The sequence below is a fragment of the Pelophylax lessonae genome (genome assembly GCF_965119305.1).
Source record: "Pelophylax lessonae genome assembly, chromosome: 11".
Lineage (NCBI taxonomy): Eukaryota > Metazoa > Chordata > Amphibia > Anura > Ranidae > Pelophylax > Pelophylax lessonae.
In genome coordinates this window covers 184,425,312-184,449,220 of record NC_138778.1, presented here as the reverse complement: position 1 = coordinate 184,449,220, position 23,909 = coordinate 184,425,312, and the positions used below count along the sequence as shown (strand labels likewise).

The following is a 23,909-nucleotide window of genomic DNA, read 5'->3' as shown; positions in this document are numbered from 1 at the left end:
CCTTCAATGAAGAGTAACAACAAGAAATTTATGACAAGGCATTTCAGAAAGGTCAGAAGATCAAAAAGACCTAACAAGCACCTCTCCAGTCCGAAACACAGAAAGCCAAAAGTAATGATGAAAGCAAAGGAAGATGAGATGTATAGCGAGGTCAAACGCAAGACACCAAGATCTAAAAATATGGAATTATTTCCAAGGCTTAGAAGAAAGAAGGAACAAGTTAGAAAAAGGAAGGTACTTGACAGAAGAGCCAACTCTTCCAGTAAAGTCGTAGAAAGAACTGGTTTATTGATTCCGGTGTCTCCAAATGGAGACAAACACCAAGAACTTATTTATAGTGCTGACGGAGAAATGTTTTCTACAGAAGAAACTATAAGTACTATAAAGAACGAACTTAGAGGACTGCATATTCCTGCAGACACTAATACAAATAGGCAGTCTAAAGAAAATGAAGCATTCTCCGCAGTGGTCACAACTACATTCGATGGATTAAAAGAGTCTGTCTTTTTGACTCACGCAACTACCACCAGTCCTGAGATGGTATCACAGCAAGAAAGTGTAATGTCCAAGGAACTCTATAAATCAAACAATGACTTAGAAAGCACAGAATCTTCCTTCAAAGCTACTACAGACCTACCAGTGATTCCACCTTCTAGTACCCAGAATGAAATAATGTCCAATAAAGTGACTCCTTATATGAATAAAATCAGAGGAGATGATGACACATTGGAAAAGACAACTAACAGACCAATAACACTGAGCTGGGACAAAAGAGTTTTGGAACCCACAGAAGCTCTACCTTTAACTACAGCCTTCTCCTTGGACCCTTGGACAAAAACAAACCTGGAATTACAACCTAGAGACATTGGAAGTGGCATAGGTGATGACCAGATAAAAATATTACTTCCTAATAACTCTGCTTTACAAGTAGAGAGTAGTGGAGATTCTGAAGTAGAGGTAGAGCTTGTTCATAAGAATGGAACTCTACAGGTAACGGAACCAACTCATGTGCAATCAACAGAAAGTACTCTCCCCTATCCTACAGGCCATGAAGATGGCAATGTCACAAACACGGTGACTGATGTCAGTACAGAGATACATGATAGTGTCTTCAGCCCCCTGGAGATGATAATGAACTATGGTTCTGAAACAACATATTGCAAGCCAGGATACAAGTACTACCCTGGCGGGTGCAAAAGCATGTGCGATATGGGGGATTTCTACTGTGAAAATAGTGGACAGTGCGTGATCGTGGAAAATTTGGGAGCAATGTGCAGGTAAGAACTTTAAATACATATTCATTCATTTTAATCAAAAATTAATCAATAAAATAGAACGATGGGCAAAACTTTGTTTCCATTTTGGATGCAGTAAGGGAGGGTTATAGTCCCTGTCAGATGATTTTTTGCCATATGTTTCCCATTGGGGAGATTACCCTTCACTTCCTGTCCCATAGCCAAAACAGGAAGTGAGGGGAAATCCCTGCAAATTAGGGGAATCCCTTGGGGACCCTCAGATCACCAGAAAAAGTGTCCCCATTGGAAGGTTTCCAATCTATTACTTTTATGGGTATAACGCAAAATGTAGGATTTTTTTTTCTTACTTTCCCTTTCAATGATAATAGTAAACAAGACAATTAGAGTCGGTTCACACTATGGCGACACAACTCTGTACTACTTCAGGGGCGACTTGTGAAGTCCAGTGCACCGCGACTTCGGCGCGACTTGCACGGACTTCATATAATGAATGTCTATGCAAGTCGCTCCGAGGTCGCCCCAAAGTAGTACAGGACCCTTTTTCTAAGTCGGAGCGACTTGTGTCGCTCCTATTAGAACGGGTCCTGTAGCAGTCAATGGACCACGAGGGACCGCGACTTGTCAGGCTAACAAGTCGCCTGACAAGTCGCGCTGGTGTGAATCGAGTCTTCGAGATGGGAATGTAAGGGGAAAACAGAAAGCAATATAAACTGACAGGTCTCATAAAAGGATTGTGTATGGTACTGTTAAGGTACTATGGTACCTACATCCCAATTACATTTGCAAATCACTAGGAACCAAGGACCGGGAACTTGGTCTTAGAGGGCTATCGGGGGACTTTTAACGGTATCGTAATTCAAATATATCACAACATCTCGTTTTTTTTTTTTTTTTTAAATATGTCTATAAACACTTTATTAAATTTTACATCTAAAACATTGTAGCTATACAAACAATATCTTTAAAAGAAAGACTGGCAATACAGATAATAATATATATTTAATCTGATAATTTGTTAATGCATTCTACTGGGTGGGCCACTAGGGCTCCCCCTTGCATCCATGCCCAACATGTTTCGCTGTTCGCTTCTTCAGGGGCAAATATGAGTAGATATAATCCTCTGTTATCTAAAATATATCACAAAACATGGTATTAATAACTTGTACATACATTTACTGATTATCTCCAGTGAAAGCCCCCATGCTGGTAGTGCCTCACCCACGCCCCATCTAGATCCGACAGATGATAATAGCCCAACCAAAGAGCATGCAAGGCAAAGGGGTGCTCCCCCGGACGAGGGCAGGGGTAATATATACATAAATATAGTATATATAATTCATGGTGCATATAGAGGACAGAGTGACTTAGTAAGATTGAAGGCCCTCCGACCCTAGATTGGATAAGGAAAAAACACCATTATCAACTGCTGGACTATTGTGATCCAAATATAGGTTTATAACAAAGTCTGGCTTACATAACCAAATCCCAAATATTGCCAATCTGGGTCTAAATATTTATGTATATATTACCCCCACACTCGTCCGGGGGAGCACCCCTTTGCCTTGCATGCTCTTTGGTTTGGCTATTATCATCAGTCGGATCTAGATGGGGCGTGGGTGAGGCACTACCAGCATGGGGGCTTTTACTGGAGATAATCGGTAAATGTATGTACAAGTAATTAATACCATGTTTTGTGATATATTATAGATAACAGAGGATTATACCTACTCATATCTGCCCCTGAAGAAGCAAACAGCGAAACATGTCGGGCATGGATGCAGGGGGGAGCCCTAGTGGCCCACCCAGTAGAATGCATTAACAAATCAGCAGATTAAATATATATTGTTATCTGTATTGCCAGTCTTTCTTTTAAAGATAGTGTTTGTATATCTACAATGTTTTAGATGTAAAATTTAATAAAGTGTTTATAGACATATTTAAAACAAAAAACATGATGTTGTGATATATTTGAATTACGATACCGTTAAAAGTCCCCCGATAGCCCTCTAAGACCAAGTTCCCTTAGCAGGTCCTTGGTTCCTAGTAATTTATAAACTGACAGGTGTTCTAATCCCTCTCCACTATATCCAAAACGAAAAGAGAGGTTTACAACCACTTTAACAATAAAGAGAAAGTCTAGCTAATCTTCTTCTTGTCAGTTTATGATTGATTGCCTATTGATTGCAACGACCGTAGAACACTTCCTTTCAAAGTTTAGCTGCTGTTGTTTTATTAAAACTGACTTTCAAATAATTTCCTACTTTCTACACTTACAAACCAGAATACGGGTATTTCTTTTTCCAAAAATGTGGTATTTTCAGCTGAGGCCAATGAAACTTGAAAATAACAGTTACATGGCTATATCAAAGATCCTTACCCTTGTGTTAAAGCTTTGTGAATTGAGCCTCCTGAGTGTTAAAGTGGATGATACACAGACATTAAACAAATCTCCCTACATAAGTTTTACTTGTATATCTGCTGTCTTCAGCTTTACATACTGTTTAGAAAGTGAACATAGTGTTAGCATTTTTTCTTCCTGTTTCAGCACTGGGTGTGGAGTCTTGGCATACACTGTGTGACAGCTAATTGGAGGAAAGGCACAATCCCCCCTCCACATAGGCAGAGGAAGGAAGAAACATGCAGAGCTGTGCTGTGAATAGACCAGCTCTCTGCTAATCTATCTGTCTATGCACCCAACCAACACAAATTTCCAGCTGCTTTTATCTCCTGTGTTGAACAACTTGTCATAAGTTATCATGCTGATAACAGAGGAACAAGTAGCAGAAAGACACAGGACTTAGGGCTTTGGAGACAGATAAGTAAACACTACAGATATATGTGCCCAGGTCAAATTTCATGAATGGGGTTTACATCCACTTTAAATGGAAGAGTCTATAATTACATGATCAGTGTGCCAATAAAACGAGCAGAAAATGTTTCCTTGGAAAAGTGTGCAGAACACCCCTTCTGCTGCCATGATTACCAGGAACAAAAATCTAACTTTAGGAAAGTATTTGAACTTATTGAAAAAACAAAAAACAAAATAGAGAGTTTAAAAAAAAAAAAAAAAATACATTACACAGATACTGGTATAACAGTGTTAAATTTTTTTTTTCCTAATGAAAGTAGAGAGTTGCTGTGCATTGTTAGGCAATTGGGAACAGGCAGGTAAGAATCCTTTATTGCAGATAAGATATGGGTATGTCTCTTCTGCAACAAAGAGCAAGCCTATTTTTCCTTTATATTTTATGTAAAGTTCCACTTTAACAGAAATTCCTCCAACATGCATACATTCAGTAGCAGTGCCGCAATCAATGGAAGAAGATTTACAAAGATAAAATGGCAATGATGCTTCAGACATTTCCTTCTGCCTAGTATATGACACCAATACTACAAAAGAGAAAGGAGAGCAGCGCCATCCAAGTGCAGTATAAAAAATGCATGTAACAACAACAGACAAATGCAAACTCACAGGATGGGCATGATAAACCGGCATGTTAAGGGTTCATCCACTCCAGTGGGAGGATGAGCAGCGGGGATCCAGGGAATCTTCGCTGGTACTGGCTGTGCTGGTGGCTCCCAGCACTTCCGGGTACGCGGTGTCCCTCAGAGAAGAGCTGCTAACTTCACTTCCATGTAGAAGTTGGAGCAGGAGGTGTGCGCGTTCGAAGCATGTGTGCTTCTTCCTGAGGCAAGCTTCAAAAGAGCACACCTCCCTCTCCACCTTCTACCCAGGAGTGAAGTTAGCGGCTCTTCTCTGAGGGACACTGCGTACCCGGAAGTGCTGGGAACCACCAGCACAGCCAGAACCAGCCAATTTTCCCCGGATCCCGCTGCTCATCCTCCCACTGGAGTGGATGAACCCTTTACATGCTGGTTTATCATGCCCATCCTGTGAGTTCGCATTTGTCTGTTGTTATTATACGCATCTTGTATACTGCACTTAGATGGCGCTGCTCTCCTTTCTCTTTTGTTGTATATTTCCACAGAGATCCTTCTAGCTCTCATCAGCCTTCTACAGCCAGTATTTCTCCATTGTCCAGCAATCAGCCCATGCTTGAACTTTATGGACATTTTAACCAGAATGTACTCCTGCATATGCCCTCCTCTTCTCAGCCTATAGAGCGCTTATGTTTTTGTTGTTTGACACCAATACTACGGTTGTGTTTCTTTTCTGCAGGTGTCACCAGACAAACAACTTGTGTTACAGAGGCGAGTGCTGCCGGTTATCCCTGACACCACTCCAACTAATATGTGTGATTGGCAGCTGCTGCATCTTCGTGTCAGTGTTCCTGGGATCAATCTCTCTCTTGATCCGGAGAATGGATATCAAGGCGGTGTCTAAATCTGTGAGGACCAGGTTAGTAGCTGGACTATGAGCAACACACTGAGGGATTTCTATTGAGGACTCTGTCCCAATGTAGATTTGCTTAAGTTAAATAGTTTTCGGGTCTTTCTAAAGTCTAAATATAAAATCCTATATCTATTTGGTATATATAATCAAGCTTGGACTCAGACCTCAAATCTGCTAACAAAGAAAATAAGCCTGGGGTTGGGTCAGTTATACTACACATATTGTAAGTGTATTTACAATCTTAACCACTTGCCGACTACCTAACGTGGATTTACGTCGGCAGTCAGCCCCTTACAGGCAAAGTGACGTAGTACTACATCGCTAGCCTGTGAGGCTCTAGGGAGCGAGCGTGCGCCGCCAGAGGAGCGCTCCCGCTCGCTCACAGACCCCCCCACACGAGTAACCAGCGGACATCACTTGCGATCGTTGGTTACACCGGGAGAAAGGCAGGCGGCTAATGTAAACAAAGCCTCCTGTCATTCTTCCCTGTGTAACAGCACAGATCATACAGTCCTGCTATGTAGGACCGTAGATCTCTGCTGTTACACACACAGCCACATCCAATCACAGTTAGAAGCACGCCCCTAGGGACACACTTAACCCCTCCTTCTCCAATAAAGTTAACCCCGTCCCTGCCAGTGTCATTTTTACAGTAACAGTGCATATTTATAGCACTGATTACTGCAGTAATGTCACTGGTACCCCCAAAAGTGTCAAAAATGTCAGTCAAGGGTCCAACCTGTCCGCCGCAATGTCGCAGTCCCGCAAAAAAAATCACAGATCGCCGCCATTACTCCTTAAAAAAAACCCCACCAAAAATGACAAAAATCTTTCCCTTAGTTAGTAAACGCAATAACTTTTGCGCAAACCAATCAAAATACACTTATTGTGATTTTTTTTACCAAACATAGGTAGCAGAAAACAAATTGGCCAAAAATTTTAAAAAAACTTTGATTTTTACATATTTTTGGGGGGAATTTCATATAAAAAAAATGTTAAAAATATTGTTATTTTTTCAAAATAAACGTTATTTTTTTGGTTATAGCGCAAAAAGTAAAAATCGCACAGGTGATCAAATACCACCAAAAGAAAGCTCTGTTTGTGGGAAAAAAGGACGTAAATTTTGTTTGGGTACAGCGTCGCACGACCGCGCAATTGTCCGTTAAATTCGCACAGCGCCGAATCGCAAAAAGTGGCCCAGACGTAAGACAGCAAAATCCTCCGGTGGTAAAGTGGTTAAAGTGTTACTAAACCCAGGACTCTGCATTCACTATATCTGGTCTCCCACAGTACACAGAACATGGAAATGTATTTATCCGCAACATCTCTAGAATACGCCCCTTTTTAACCAATGACACCACCAAGCTTCTAATTTACTTCCCAATTATCTCTCGCTTCAACTACTGCAACTCCTTCCGAATGAGACTACCTTTACATAGATTATCCCCCTTTCAGGCCATAATGAATGCTGCTGCAAGACTCATCCACCTTACCAACCGTTCAGTGTCCTCCACCCCTCTCTGCCAATCCCTTCACTGGCTTCCACTCACCCAACAAATAAAATTCAAAGTACTAACAATCATTTACAATGCCATCCACAACTCTGCCCCCAGCTAAATCACTGACCTGATCTCCAAATAGCAACCAAGCCGCTCTCTTAAGTCCTCCCAAGACCTCCTGCTCTCTAGCACCTTTGTCACCTCCTCCGATGCTCACCTCCAGGATTTCTCCAAAGCTTCTCCCATTGGTACTCCCTACCCCATTCCACCTGACTGTCTCCTAATCTATCCATCTTTAGATGATCCCTGAAAACCCTTCTCTTTAACCACTTTGAGACCGGAAGGATTTGCCCCCTTAATGACCAGGCCCTATTTTGCGATTCGGCACTGCGTTATTTAACAAACAATTGCACAGTCATGCAATGCTGTACCCAAATAAAGTTGATGTCCTTTTTTTCCCACAAATAGAGCTTTCTTTTGGTGGTATTTGATCACCTGTGCGATTTTTATTTTTTGCGCTATAAACAAAATAACAGCGACAATTTTGCAAAAAAAAAAAAAAAAAATAACAATATTTTTCACATTCTGCTATATAACATTCTCAAAAAAAATATTAAAAAATCAAAATGTTTTAACATTTTAGGCTAATTTGTTTTCTGCTACATATTTTTGGTAAAAAAAAAAAAAGTAAGTGTATTTAGATTGGTTTGCGCAAAAGTTATCGCCTCTACTAACTACGGGAAAGATTTATGTCATTTTTATTGTATTCTTTTTTTACTAGTAATGGCGGCGATCTGCGATTTTTAGCGGGACTGCGACATTGGGGCGGACAGATCAGACCCCTGACTGACATTTTTGACACTTTTGGGGGTACCAGTGACATTACTACAGTAATCAGTGCTAAAAATATGCACTGTTACTGTAATAATGACACTGGCAGGAAAGGGGTTAACCCTGTGGATGATCAAGGGGTTAAATGTAAGCCTAGGGGAGTGATTCTAACTGTGGGGGGGGGGGGGGCGTGGTTTGTAAAATGACCATAGAGACATTAGATCCTATATATAGTGGAGCGATCACGGGTGTCAGGCGGCAATCGGAGCCACCTCACCCGTGCATCGGCTTCCTCGCTCCTCGAAGCCCCCTAGCTTCCCGCACGCGACCGACGTAGACCTACGTCGGTTTGTGCAGGAAAGCTACCCTGCGGGGGGTGGTCGGGAAGTGGTTAAAGAAGCCTATCTGGCTTCTAACTAATACACTGTTTCACTTTCTCCATCAGCTCATCCCCCACAGTTATTACCTTTTGTATCAATTGATTGAGTGTAAGCTCTAATAAGCAAGGCCCACTGATTCCTCCTGTACCAAATTGTAATGTGTGCCTTCCTTTTGTTAAGCACTGTGCACACTGTAGGCACTATATAAATCCTGTATTATAATAATAATAATAATAATTTCAGTAAATATAAACTGCTAAATACCTTTTCTCATCAGCAGTATATAGCAGTCTTGTGACTTCTATCAGTGTCTGGTTAAAGCTTGTAGGAGGAGTTTTCATTCTGCACTGACTGTCCTATGAGGCTGTATGACCCCTGCCTCAATGTTTGGACAGTGCTGATTGGCCCTGTGCTGATCACATGCCCCCTCCCAAGAAAAAAAAAATGTCTAGCCATACACACCAAACTGAGCATGTGCAGGCTGTCCCCTGGCTCTGTATTATCAGGAAATATATTGGGAACAGTGGAAGGAGGAGAGGATCAGAGAAGACAGGATCAAGCAGCCTTTTTACACAGTGCAGAGGATTAACCCCTTAGGTTACTGCATATACAGACTGATTTTACTGTTATGGGTTTAGTACCATTTTAAAAGTATAACTAAATTCAAAATTTAAAAAAATTAGGTAAGGTTGTGCAAGCAATTTTTTTCAAACTGTATACTGCAGGCACATGCATATTGCAGCTTACAATTCTGACATCTGTAAGACAAAGATAATTTACATCATCAGTGGATGCACAATGATCAAGTAAAGAAGACACCTGACCAAGAAGACGATGGCAGCAGTGGTGACAGACCACTGAGGGGGAGTGCGGACCTTCACCTTGCATCACTGCAGGAAAGCAGACTTGTACATTATAGCAGCTGCTTCTGGGACCCAGGCAGATTTAGTCCTGCTTTTATTGCAAATCAATATCTGTTTTAGCTTCTTAGACATTAACATAATCATTTCAGTAACTTCCTTAAGCCTAGTACACACCACAAAAACTGACAGCTTAGGTCAGAGCCGCTGTACTAACAATCCAACGTTAGTACAGCGATCTCCCCTGCTGTTTTTTTTTGTATTCTGACAGGGCGGGTGCCCCCTCCTTTTGTATTGTGACAGGGCGGGTGCCCCCCCTTCCCCCTTCCCCCCCCCCCAGCAGAACACTCTGGTCAGCGCTCTCATCCATTGGCTAAGAGTGCTGATTGGTAGCCGGTTGGCTGCTGGTGTTCCAGCATGCTTGCCCAACAGAAGTCAACCAAACAGTCAGCTTGTGTTGGACCGGCTGCCTTACACACGGCCGAATGACGGCTGGTTTTTATTGAACCAGTTGATGTCACCCAACATTCAGCCCGTGTGTACGGGGCTTTACTTTGCATGCAGTGTATAGGGCAGCATTTATTTATTACAGGATTTTTATAGTGCCAACAGTTTACACAGCACAGTACATGCTCTATGTTCAAATCAGTCCATGCCACAAGGACTTTACAATCTAATGTTACAATCTCACATGCCTACATACACGCACATACATATTGGGGCCAATTTAGACAAAAGCCAGAGAGTGAGATAAAACTAGAGAATCCTGAGCAAACCACTAAGCCATTGTTCTAACTGCAACATGTACTATATCTGTACCACAGCATACTGTACACAAGGATAACACCAAATGTATTTCAATTGTTGTCTTCCCAGCAGACTATGGATTTCCACTTTGATGCCGTCCTCAAGATCTTCCTCTTTTTCTCATTCAGTGGCGTCAGAGTTCACTGCATGCTCAGAATATAGTTCTCCAGATCAGTCTTCATTTAATCACAATAAAGAGGTAAGGAGATGATCAGGCCTTAACCAAGGGCCACTTCATTTGATGGGCAGCTCCAACCAAACAGCTAGCCACATGCCATTAATGACCTTTACATGACATGGCTTTTGGAATTCTCCAGTGGATTGTACATTTAGTTTCATAGGGATTTATAGTGTATGTATAGCCAAAACATTTTTATATAGTTTTGGATAGAGTTAGGAAGGTTTACATCCCAAACATCCCTGTTTTGCTGCCTGTTTCCCTTTGGGTAAATTTCCCTTAATTTACTGTCTTGGAATTGCAGCAGGAAGTATGAGGAAATCTCCCCCTCATTCTCACTTCCCACCAGAACAAGCAGGGCTGCTGTTAGAAATCACGGGGCCCGTACAGACTACCTGGCAGGGCCCCCCCAAGAAAATATTAAAGATATATTTAGCTAAAATTACAACAAAGTCACTATTATCAGACACAAATATAACATAACTCGCATAATTCCTGCTAAATCTAAAAAAAAACTATGTTAAATAAAAAAGATGAGATGAGAAAAATATACAGGCTGGGCAGTTGGAGCTCAGTGATCAGAGAGACAGAGAGAGAGAAACAAAGTTACAAATAAACTCCTGAGCAGAGATAAGTGCTGGGAGGGGGGCCCATCACAAGGGAGGGGGATTAGTGAGGGACGACTGTCTCTTTCTCAACAGATAAAAGCTGATAGCAGGGAGAGGGACAGAGATCAGATTCAGGTGCTGGAGCAAGATTTCTGTATTTGTTGTCCATCTCTAATCCCCCTCTCTGTGTGGGCCCCCCTGTGTGCTCGGGGCCCCCCTACAAGAGGGCTGGTGGTCCCCCCCTATCAGCGGCCCTGAGAACAAGTATTGCCACTAGAAATGTTCCACCCTGTTCCTGTTCTGGTGACAACTGTTTTTGGATTTCCCACACATTTTGTTGGTGACCATAAACATCCAGATAAATAGAGGGCTCATGCTCCCCACACACATAGACAACAGTGAAAACCATAAAAAGTGTTCTAATCACACCACTCACTGGACATAAAATGTACTACTCATCAAATGGGATTGTTAAGGCAACCTAAGATCCTACCAAGATTAAAATACCCGTATTTACTTTTCTACAATTAAAATAGAAGCTACAGCATTTTCACATGTAAGCTACATAACATATTAGAAACACGTGTGGATTCTTTCAATACACAGCACCACATATACGAGTTATATCAAAATACAAATCCAATGGAATCCTCTTCAGCTGATTATGGACCTACAACCTAAGCATTTGATTGCTGGACCATGCAGCTAGAAAACTAACGCGTTTCGTAATTATTGTGCAAATTATCTTCTTCAGGGATATGATACCATTCTGGAATATAAACAAAAATATTCATCATCCAATTCTTTGAAAAACGTTTATATAAAGTTCAAATCATTACATTCATATGGCACTCACATGGTCCTATTTTATAATTTCGTCTATAGCAGGAGTGTCCCCACGTGATCAGGCCAAGATAGACTCCTCCATCAGGGCCACCACTTGGATATGCAAGGATCACCAAGACATTTATCAAACGCTGCCATGATAAAAAAAAAAAAAAAAAAAAGGATGCATAAATAATTTAAATAAAAAAAAATTGAGGGGACATAAAACTGCCCATGACACCTCAAAAAATCTACAAAAATAACCAATCAAAGCACTGCAAAAAGAAAAAAAAGGAAAAAGACAACCAGGGTTACTTACATAAGATCAAGCAGTATATCTGCTAGGTCATCTTCCTGTTAATAGGTCTGTTGTTAAAGCGGTTGTAAACCTGGAAAAAAAAAAAAACCTTGTAAGACAAAGGCATAATGAGCTAGTTTGCTCATTATGAAATACTTACCTTAGAAAGAAGCTGTCTCAGCGGTGCCCACACACCGCAGAGACGGCTGACATCTTCCCGGGTGTTATTACCGGGTCCTGCGCCTGTTTGCGACACAGGCTTTGAGGGTCCGACACAGAAAGCCGGACCTTCAGGAGTGAATGCGCCGATGACGTCATCGGCTGCATGCACTCTAAATATCTCCTAAATGGTACAAGTTTAGAAGATATTCACAGTACCTATAGGTAAGCCTTATTATAGGCTTACCTGTAGCATACTTGCCAACTGTCCCGTTTTTGCTGGGACAGTCCCGGGAAATAGGAGCCTGTCCCGGGTAATTTACATTGTTCCGGCAATGTACTTATTTACACTTTTGCACTTACTTAATGTACTTATTTACACCTTGCACTTTATTTATATTTCCATATTACATTTTATCTATGGTCACACCTGAGCACATTTCACACTTTAGAATTGCGGGGAATTGTGATGAGAATTTTAAACTTTAGGCAGAAGTAGTGCAGCTGAATGGGAGAATTATTCCAACTCTGCTACTTTGGCCTCAAGATTAAAATTCCCTTTTCAATTTCCTGTAATTCTCTATTGAGTAGACCCTATAATCTGATAAGTAGGTGGAGATTATTTATGTGGAGTAGGCAGAGCTTAAGGGAAGTGGGTGTGGTAAGTAATGGATAGTTGTGCTGCAAAGTGTCCCCGGAAATTTTTTTCAAATGTTGACAACTAACTATGCTGTAGGAACAAGTAAAAAGAGGGGGTTTACTTCCTCTTTGACATTCAGCATAGTTGTGTAATCTGACCTTCAAAAACTGGAGGCCTACTATACAGGCCTCTTGAGGGGGGCCCATCAGATGGTGCCCGCTGTGTGATCCCCGGAGTCCCCATTTTAATCTTAATGAGATGTTTATTTGCCTTCAAAATTCCATTTTTTTTGAGTATTCAATTTTTTGCTGTAAGATGTAGGGATGATGGCAACCCAACCCGAAGTCACACAAATTCCCAATACACATCACTCCACTCTCTAACATTAGGAAAAAAATTGGCTAGACATACACGTTAACATACTGCATATTCCTGTATATGTTAGAATACAAGATAGCCTTAAAGAGAAAGTTTGGTGATTTTTTTTTCCCATCGGCCCCAGGAATGGTACTTACATGAATGTAGAGAGTCTTGTGTTTTGGTGGCTACTGTGTTCCTTGAGATCTTCATTCCTCTGCCCCCGGATACCCTCACAGAGGTCATCTTCCAGTGCTGCGGGGGTTAATATGAGTGACTTCAAAATGTCGACTATTCTACCCCTTTCTTGCAACCTGCTCCATTCATAGAAGCCAGACTATCACTTCCCACAATGAAAGGTGCTCTATGAACAGAGGAGGTGGACTTTTATCTGCCCATCCTCCATTCATTAGTGCACTTTTAATTGCAGGAACCGATAGTATGGCTTCTATGAATGGAGCAGGGAGTGGAAAGGGTTGGCATAATTGGCACTTTTGAGGAGTTTCTGTGACAGGTGTAACTGCTCATATGAACCCCGCAGCACCGAAAGATCACTGCTGTGGGGGTATCCTGGGTAGGGTTGCCACTTCATCCCTTTAATCCAGGACACATATGAATTACACAGGTTCTGAGGCTGATATAATGCACATAAGGCACCAAGTGAGTTTAATTACCACCTTAATCAGCCACAGAACCTGTGTAATTCATATGTGTCCTGGACCCTCCTCTGCAAGTTGTATCTATAGGTAAACCTATGATAAGGCTTACCTATAGGTACTGTAAATATCTCCTAAACATGTACCGTTTAGGAGATATTTACCTTACATGCAGCCAGTGACGTCACTGGCGCATGCGCTCTGAAGGAACGGCCGCTGGTGCCTTTCCTTCAGAGCCCCGTGCCGTGACCGTCGGCTCCCGCGTGCGTGCGTGGGAGTGATGTCACCACGGCTCTGGCCAATCAGATGGCCGGATGCCGCAATCCCGGAAGATGGGCGACTGAACATGTCGCCCGTCAGAAGTAAGCGGGCGGCACGGCGGGGGCTCGTTCTAAGGTAAGTATTTCATAATGAGCTAGTATGCGATGCATACTAGCTCATTATGTGTTTCTCTTTCAGGGTGAAAAAAAATTAATAAATCAGGTTTACAACCTCTTTAAAGGGATGGGGTGGCAACCCTAACACATGGGACACTCTTCATTCATGTAAGTACCGTCCCTGGTGCTGATGAAAAAAAAAAAAAAAAAAGAATCACTGATCTTCAGCTTTAATCAGAAACACAGAAGACATGCAGTTAGATAACTTTTATTTTCTCATTTAGGTTATGACAAACACTACCAAGTGTAGCATTCTCTGCATCTTCTGCCACAACCACTAGAGGTCAGGGTTAGGCCATGTTCTACAGAACCATATGCTTGTACAGGGCTTTAGTGTCAAATTGAAACCTAATTTACACATTTGTGGTGTGTTGTCTCGTGCTTTAACCTTGATTTTAAATGGGCTGCCAGCACACACCAATAGCTAGTAACACACTTGCACTTTTTTTTATTTATTTTTTATTTAACGGTTTACATACATTTTTGACATTATGACAAAACAAACAAGATTGATGCATATAGTCGTAATCAAGCTAATAAACATTAATTGGCATGTATTACAACCTCTTACAGAGAGCAATTGTAAACCAATAAGATCACCAAAGTTTTCAGCAGTTTTATAGGTGGGGGGATTGATGAAGGGCAAGGAAAGAAAACATAGAAAGTGAGGCTCAGTTCACACTGCCGTGACTCGGGATCCGACTTGTGAGACCCCCAAGTCACATGACACATGAAATCCCATTTTAGCAGACTTGTATAAAGTACTCGAAATTTCTACTTGAGTAAAAGTACAAGTGCTCGATCAAAAAATTACTTGAGTAGAAGTGGAAGTGCTCGCAGAAAAAGTTACTTAAGTAGAAGTACTAAAGTATTCAACATTTTTTTTACTTAAGTATTGCAAGTAGTTTTTTCAAAAAATTTGCTACTTAAGTACTAAAAGTAAAAAGTACCAGTAGTTTTGAAAAAAAAATTCTACTCAAGTACTGAAAGTAGAAGTACAAGTACTGTGTTATGTAGTTATTAAAGAAAGAAGTCAAAAGTATGAACATCATATTGTTTTTATTATTTCAAATGATTTATTCAAATGATTAACCTGTGTTTGTTAGTAGTTTCTTGATGCACTTTAAGCGCTGTAGCACCATTTATTTGTTTGTTTCATATTTTCTTTTTATTGGAAAGATTTGGTATAGCAGCTTTTATTATACACAGCCTTTATTTTCGTATGCGCTGATTTACAAATGACATTATACACATTTTTTTGAGCTTTATGCAACCTGCCATCTACTGTTCTGGCAGTGGTAATTTTTTTAAAAGTAACGAGTAACTATGCAGCACAAAAAAAAAAAATACTTGAGTAGAAGTATCGAAATCATCGAATAAATGTAGTGAAGTAAAAGTAGAAGTAGGAGAAAAAAATTCTACTCTAGGAAAGTACAGATACCGCATTTCGGTACTTAAGTACAGTACTTAAGTAGTTCTACTTCGTTACTATACATCTCTGCATTTTAGTCAATAAGAGCTGTCTTACTTAGCACTACTGAAGTCACTCTGACTTTTAAAAAGGTTCCCGTACTACTTCAAGGGGACTTCTATCCAACTACCTTCTATCCTGCCCATAGACTTTAATGGAAGTCGCCTCCAAGTCGGATCCACATCTTAATTGATGTGATTTTGATCTGACATTTGATCTGACTAGGCACAAAAAATAAAAAATAAATAATGGGGGGGGGGGGGGTAAAAAAGTAGGGTCAGAGGGGCCGTCCAAGAGGGCATTTCCTGAAACAAAGAAGTGGAATGTGAAAGAGAGCTAATCAGTATTGTAGATATTTGTTAGGCAATGCTCTTTTTCTTTTTTTTATTTTAAGTAGCACATCACAACACAAATGACATTGAAAGGCGTTTTTGGTAAGGTGTGTTGGGGCACCATTCATAATGTATGGCACCGCAGCATAATGCAGTACGTTTTGTGCTTTATATCTTATTCATCAGTGATGTACCAAAGGTAAGGTGGTGGTATTAATAAATCTTAGGTGTAGTCAATAAGGGGGTGCTCAGCTAAATTGGGGTTATAAATGTCATGTTTCTGGCAGGCATTTCCACATAACTGTAATTCTACACTAATAAAAAAAAAAAACAATATTTTCACCTGTGAATGTTCTTACATTCCCTGGAGAAATGAACTGGGGACACAAAAAGAAAATACTAAACTATGTTAACAATTCTCTGTCAAAAATTAAATGAATATTTCTTTCTGTATCATTGCAGGTGACATATGAAGGTGGTACACTGAAGTGTGAGCGTACACGACTTTAAGGGGTTTTGCAGATATACCAGAAGCACAAAGTCTTATAATGGTTCTCTTCTTCATAAAACATATTCATAATTCCCTCTCCGATATCCCTCATTTCTCTGATCCCAGACCATTCTTTTTTCCTTCTGCAAATGCCTTGCAACTGCATACAATGCTTATGGTCGTGCAGAAGACTTTTAGGGGTTGAAACAGGCAGTAAACCTGGATACACACTATGCAACTTTTGTTGTTTGATTTCCTTTAGATTTACCTTTAACCACTTAAGCCCCGGAAGATTTTACCCCCATTCCGACCAGGGGGTATTTTGCGATTCGGCACTGCGTGAATTTAACGGACAATTGCGCGGTCGTGCGACGCTGTACCTAAACGAATTTGGCGTCCTTTTTTTCCCACAAACAGAGCTTTCTTTTGGTGGTATTTGATCACCTGTGCGATTTTTTGATCACGCGCTATAAACAAAAAAAGAGCGTCAATTTTGCAAAAATAGCAATATTTTTCACATTTTTTTATATGAAATTCCCCCAAAAAAAAATTTAAAAATCAAAATTTTTTTACTTTTTCGGCCAATTTGTTTTATGCTACCTATGTTTGGTAAAAAAAATCGCAAAAAGCGTATTTTGATTGGTTTGCGCAAAAGTTATCGCGTTTACTAACAAAGGGAAAGATTTCTGTCATTTTTGTTGTTTTTTTTTTTAACGTGTAATGGCGGCGATCTGCGATTTTTTTGCGGTACTGCGACATTGGGGCGGACAGATCGGACCCTTGACTGACATTTTTGACACTTTTGGGGTTACCAGTGACATTTCTACAGTAATCAGTGCTATATATATGCACTGTTACTGTAAAAATACACTGGTAGTGAAGGGGTTAACTTTATTTGGGAGGGAGGGGCTGTGTGTATCCCTAGGGGCGTGCTTTCTACTGTGATTGGCTGGGGCTTGAGCTGTATGGACACTGATCAACGGATCTACATACTAGATCCGAGTGATCAGTATCCTAACAGCAAGGAGAATGACAGGTGGCTTGTTTACACAAGCTGCCTGACATTCTCCCTCTCCCCCGCCGATCGCCGAGTGACCGGCGGACATCGGGTCCGCCGGTCACACGCGCGGGGGGGTCCGTGACCACGCGGGAGCGGGAGCGGGAGCGCGCCTCCGGGGGCGCGCGCTCGCTCCCTAGACCCTCACAAGCTAGTGACGTAGCCCTACGTCACTTTGCCTGTGAGGGGCTGACTGCCGACGTAGATCGGCGTTAGGCAGTCGGCAAGTGGTTAACTATGTAGTGCAAAGGCCTGCCTGACTGCATACACATTGAAAGTGTTTAGGTTTGACCTTACCGTATTTTCCGGCGTATAAGGCAACTGGGCGTATAACACGACCCCCTAATTTTCCAGTTAAAACATAGGTTTTTGCCCTATACTCGACGTATAAGACTACCCCCTCTTCTGAGGCAACACCATTTCATAACATCAGTTTTGATTTACCGTAAATAGTTTTAAAGTGGTTATGACTTACCGGTAATAAAATTTAGCCCGCTGGATGTGTATACAGTAAGCTTCGCTACTTACAGAACGTCCCTGTGCTGTAATACTCTATGTACCGCGCTAAGCCAATCACACCAAGTGGTGTATTCTATTAATGCTTTCAAAGCCTGCTCGGATTGGCTGAGTCAGAGAGGTGGGCTTATACAACCTTTGCCAATCCGAGCAGGCTTTGTATGCATTAATAGAATACACCGCTTGCCGTGATTGGCTCAGCGCAGTACATAGAGTATTACAGCACAGGGAATTTCTGTAAGTAGCCGAAGCTTACTGTATACACATCCAGCGGGCTAAAATATTAATAATACAGAAGTTCTGTATGTAGCAGAAGCTACAGTACATATTAGGGCACATCCAGTGGGCTAAAATATTTAATAGGGACATTCTGTAAATAGCTGAAGCTACAGTACCTGGCGTATAAGACAACCCCCGATTTTTGGGGTATCTTTTTTATTATAAAAAGTCGTCTTATACGCCGGAAAATACGGTATTTTATAGGGTTTTGGTAAATCTAAAGGACGAAATCTATAGAAAAATATATAGTGTGTATCCAGTTTAAGGAGCACTCTTCAGAGCAGTTCATGTGTATATGAGCACTAAATCTGGTGCAATAGCACACTTGGAGTGCAGTGACTTTGTTGGAGATACATATTTTATATATAGATATACAGGAGTTGGACAAAAATATGGAAACACTACGTGATTTGCAGGTGTGAAAGAGATGGCATGTTTCACGTTGATAGCGGAAGTGATGCAACATGGGACAGAAGGCGGCATAAACTCCAAACATACAAATAAAACTAGACACACCAAACTGGATTAGTCCCCATTCACACTAGTGCTACTTGTCAGGCGACTTGGTTGCCTGACAAGTCGCAGTGGGTCGCCTGCCATAGATTAGCACAGGATCCGTTCTAATAGGAGCGACACAAGTCGCTCCGACTTAGAAAAAGGGTCCTGTACTACTTTGGGGCGACCTGGAGGCGACCTGCATTGACTTCAATTATATGAAGTCCGTGCATGTCGCGCCGAGGTCGCGGTGCACTTCACAGGTCGCCCCAGCAAGTCGGGTCGCCCCTGTGTCAACGGGGTCTTAGAACGCAACCTTTTTTTATTGGTTTTCACAAATATAAACAATTAAAAATTAATCAAAACTATTTTAATCAATAAATAATTTAAAATTGTAAACAAAGTCAGTGGGGTGCTCTTCAAATCCTTCTGGTGGATGGCAAAGACCCACCTCAGCCTCCTGTCTAAATAGAGGTCCTAAGATTTACTGGAATGTTCTGGGGGATCAGGTGACCTTAAATGACCTACCATACAGAACCCCCCAGAACATCCAGAACATTCCCAATCAGCTGACCTTTTTTGACCTATCACAAAACCCCCCATTGAAATGAATCAATGGGGGGCTTAAAACTCCTACCGCCATGATTCCATGTGGGAAAGGAGCGCCTTAAAACAGACTACCCCCTCTTTCCTTATATTACGTTAGCTTCTGCTGCTGCTACAAATTGTGGCTGACCCCAAGGTACAGACATTGTTTCCCAAAGACAGCAGCATTTACATAGACAATAATCGTCCAATTCACACAACTGGTGTTCCCAAATCGTGGTTTGATGAGCATACAGATGAAGTCTCGCACCTTCCATGGGCGCCCCAGTCGCCAGACCTTTATATCACAGTACCACCATGGTCACGTTTGGAGAACAAGGTTCAGGCTCATTTTCCTGCCTCCAACTTCTCTGAGAGAACAGAAATGATTTTTCCATGAAGAGTGGTATCAGATTCCATTATCCACCATTAGTTAATTCCCAGGAAAATTCAGACTGTGTTGGATGCCAAAGGTGGTCCAACATCATTATAGGTAACAATATAGTTCTTTTACCATTTTCATATTTTTGTTCAACTATATATATATATATATATATATATATATAGAGAGAGAGAGAGATATACTGTACATATCTCTCTCTCTCTCTCTCTCTCTATATATATATATATATATATATATATATATATATATATATATATATATACATACACACACCCTTTATGCCCTTTCCTCTGTCCTTCTAAAGTTCTTCAAGCTTCCTTAGTCCTGGCTGTCATGTGGACTCATTGACCTGGAACAATTATACAGATAAGAACTTCAGATATCTTCTGACTATTCTAATATGCATACGTGTTCTGGGCCAGTGACTTAGAAAGTCTTTGGGTCAGCATACCAACCATTTAACTATCAGTGATTTCCCAGTGAAGTATAGCAAATCAAGATATACAGTGAATGGGACTTGATCAAGTAAAGGTGCAAGTTAGTAATGTGCCTAATAAGTACAAACTAAGAACTGATGGAAATGGAGTGATGAAGGCCTGTCAGATTGATCCTGTGCCTCTTAAATATATTTAATTATAATTATTTATATAATTAATTATAATTCTATTTCTATAATTTATTACCTCTGTTGTGGTGTTGCTTAGACTTATCTTTGTACGTTGGCTGCCTCCACGCCCTGCATTGATATATCATGCCCAGCTATATACCGTGGGTCATTATTCATTTTGTTTGTAATTGTGAGCGAATAAGCAGTAGCATTCAAACTGATAGTTATAGCCGAACTCTAGTTAAACAGCTAAATACACTGATAAAATGCAAATAAGGATGCTGTTTCCATTGCCAAAAGAATTGGTATTCCTCACCAACAAGGTCTGAAATTTCCAGTGCGCTGCCATATGTGCTCACTCTGAGGAAACAGAGATGAAAGGCTGGCCGCACTTCAGTGATGTAGCGGATAAATAAAGTTTATTTAAATCTTCAAAGCATAAAAAATGCAAATATCACAGCTTCCAATATGGACAGAGGACAGTTAACGCGTTTTATATGAAAATGTGTTTACGAACATTTTTGTGTGAAACGTGTAACTGTTTCACTGCTTGGCCACATTTTTTCGTGAAATGCGTTAACTGTCCTCGAAAATGTACTTATAGCAGTTGTAAACCTAAAATTAAAAAAAAGTAAAAAAACCTGCAAGACAAAGGCATAATGAGCTAGTATGCATTGCATACTAGCTCATTATGAATTACTTACCTTAGAACAAAGCCTCGACACAGACCCCCGCACACGGGCGCTGACATGATCCCACAGGCGTCTCTTCCAGGTTCAGCGGCTCCAGCGCTGTGATTGGCCGAAGCCGCGATGACGTCACTACCGCGCATGCGCGCGGGAGTCATTTTCCGGCAAGCTCCCGGCAAGGGAAGCTGAACGTCCGCCGGACCTTCAGAGCGCATGCGCCGCTCGCCGCACGGTGCCGGTTTAGGAGATATTAATTGTACCTACAGGTAAGCCTTATTATAGGCTTACCTGTAGTTAAAAGTGAAAAAAAGCGGTATAATACCGCTTTAAGCACATCTTCATGTGAAATGCGTTAACTGTTTAACTGCTTAAGCACCTTTTTGTGTGAAACACGTTAACTGTAATCTGTCCATATTGGGAGCTGTGGTGTTTGAGTTTTATAGGCTTTAAAGCAGAGTTCCACCCTGGGAAAGTTTTTCTTTAATAAAAATACCCCTGGGACAGTGAGGGCTAGTGCATTCCACAATGGCTAGCCTCTGATCTGTCCCGGGTTGCACTTACCTTTTAGAAGAAATACTTACCTTGAAAATGTATTGTCCAGCGCTGCCATCTCGGGTGTGGGCAGCTCGAAGCCAGCGCGATCCTCTTCTATGTCCTTTTCCGTCTTCTTTGGTCCCACGATGCACTGCACCGCCCCCGCCGTCACTTCCGGTGCCGCAGCGTCATCCCTGCACAGCTTCTGGGCATGCCCAGAAGCTGTTTAGCAAGGTATGACGGCCCCTGCACCGGAACTGACTTCGGGGCAGGTGCAGGCGCATTGATTCCTGGGAGCGATGACATTCAGCTCCCAGGGATCATTGCATGCCAGGAAGTGACGAATCGCCGTGGCCGCCGAGGGGAGGAAGAGGAAGTAAGGTAAGTATATTATCTTCTAAACAAGGTAAGCAAAAAAAAAAAAAAATTGCGATTATCCATTTGTTTTTCAGGTGACCCGGAGCGAGAAGATGGAGGTAAGTATAATTTTAGGGTGGAACTCCGCTTTAAAGAATTAAATAAGCTTTGTTTATCTGCTACATTGCTGAAGGGCGGCCAGCCTTTCATCTCTGTTTCCTCATTGCTGCAACCACAGATCGAGCCAGCACCCGCTGATGTGTGGAGGGGCTGTTGGTCTATGCACCTGCCTGGAGCAGAGTTTTTTTACCATATGTGCTAGCTCTGTCTGACAGGACAGGAGTTCTGCTGCACATAAGTAACATAGGTTTTGTCCCTTCCCTAGCCTGTGATTGGATAGTGAAAGAAAAATCAGCAGGTTGATTATTTTAACTGTCACTCGCTGTCTCCTCTTATTAACTTGCTCATTGTTAGCACATGTGCACTGCAATACAACTGAGTGGATCCTCGTGCTGCTTCTTCGTCTTTCAATCTAAACTTCACTGTACAGGGACTGCAGGAGGCTGATACAAGGTCAAATTCAGGTGCCTACGCGATTTGCATTCTACAGCTCTTCATTAATTTGTGTCTTTTATATCTGCCAGAGATTTGGCTTTAACTGATCCCTACTGAATAAAGTTTATTAAAGGATGGTACTTCATTCATGCTTAGAACTTGTTTCCATTTGTGCATCTATTCTACACATATTTTATATAAATGTTTGGTAGCTGCATTGTATTGTTTTACCACCTCTCCAGGGCATAATCGTCTTTTCTACAGTATGCATAAAGTGTTTCTTTGTTCTAAGTAAAGAGCCTGAACAATCAAAACATATTGCTCAACATAATATACCTGTCGTGCCCAGAACGTTTTATTATTTCTTTCTATACGCTATCACATTTCCGTAATGCAATTGGAATACATAACTTTTATTGATTTTTTTTTTTCTATTATAAAGACAAATAATATTTCCCAAAATGTTGGAGAGAAGTAGAAAAAGCTAAGGAAATAAGATATTAAAGAGCAAGTAAAAGGAGGATATGAGATTGATTAAATATGATAATAGATGGGTAAAATGTTTCAACAAGATATACAGTGCCTTGAAAAAGTATTTATACCCCTTGACATTTTTCATGTTTTGTCAACTTACAACTAAAAACGTAAATGTATTTTATTGGGATTTTAGGTGATAGACCAACACAAAGTGGCACATAATCAGGGCCGGTGCTAGACTGTTTTACGCCCTAGGCAAGATCAGCTACTTGCGCCCCCCCCAAAAAAAATAAAATAAAAAGGGAAGGGGTTAAAAACTGCTCTATGTCATATCCAGTGACCCTGATCTGATGGTTCCTTCATGTAATGCTGTCATACCCAGTGACCCCAATGTTCCTCTATGTCACATCGGGGGTCCCTGATGTTCCTCCATGTCATACCCAGAGACCCTGATGTTTTTTCATGTCACACCTGGGGACCCTGATGTTCCTCCATGTCACACCTGGGGACCCTGATGTTCCTCCATGTCACACCTGGGGACCTCAATCCCCCATGGCACACCCAGGGATCCCAATTCCTCATGGCACACCTGGTGACCCCTCTCCCCCATGTCACACCTGGTGATTCTGATTCCCCATGGCACACCTGGTCACCCCAATTCTCTTTCACACCAGGGATCCTCCATGTCACACCCAGGGACCCTGACCCCCTGTTCTGGGGACACTCACTGGGCAGTAGGAAGAGAGTGGCCCGCACTCTGCCCTCCTTCACAGTGATCCTGCTAAATTCCTTCTCCCAGGACGCTCCTCTCCTTGACCACAGTGCTCACCACAGCTCCAACCGGCTCCTGGTGGAGGGAGAAGCAGCAGTCAGAGAGCTCCGCACCTCCTTCATCACCAACATCCTCAGACCATTCC

The 23,909-nt window shown here is 41.5% G+C and overlaps 1 protein-coding gene across 1 annotated transcript; it reads left to right on the top strand.

Moving 5' to 3' along the window:
• Positions 1-24: 24 nt before the first annotated feature.
• LOC309567020 (uncharacterized protein) lies at positions 25-16,466 on the top strand. The gene is made up of 4 exons (XM_082272336.1): positions 25-1,277; positions 5,437-5,616; positions 10,057-10,186; positions 16,411-16,466. Exons 1-4 carry the CDS (start codon positions 31-33, stop codon positions 16,456-16,458), a joined length of 1,605 nt encoding a protein of 534 aa, XP_082128462.1. The 5' UTR covers positions 25-30; the 3' UTR covers positions 16,459-16,466.
• The last annotated feature ends 7,443 nt before the right edge of the window (positions 16,467-23,909 follow it).

What these genes read in the sequence shown, in the direction of transcription:
- LOC309567020 (XM_082272336.1), top strand. Translation starts at nt 31, where the DNA reads ATGACAAGGCATTTCAGAAAGGTCAGAAGATCAAAAAGACCTAACAAG. An exon ending in AATTTGGGAGCAATGTGCAG is followed by an intron (nt 1,278 to 5,436) that starts GTAAGAACTTTA and finishes TCTTTTCTGCAG; the next exon opens with GTGTCACCAGACAAACAACT. An exon ending in CATTTAATCACAATAAAGAG is followed by an intron (nt 10,187 to 16,410) that starts GTAAGGAGATGA and finishes GTATCATTGCAG; the next exon opens with GTGACATATGAAGGTGGTAC.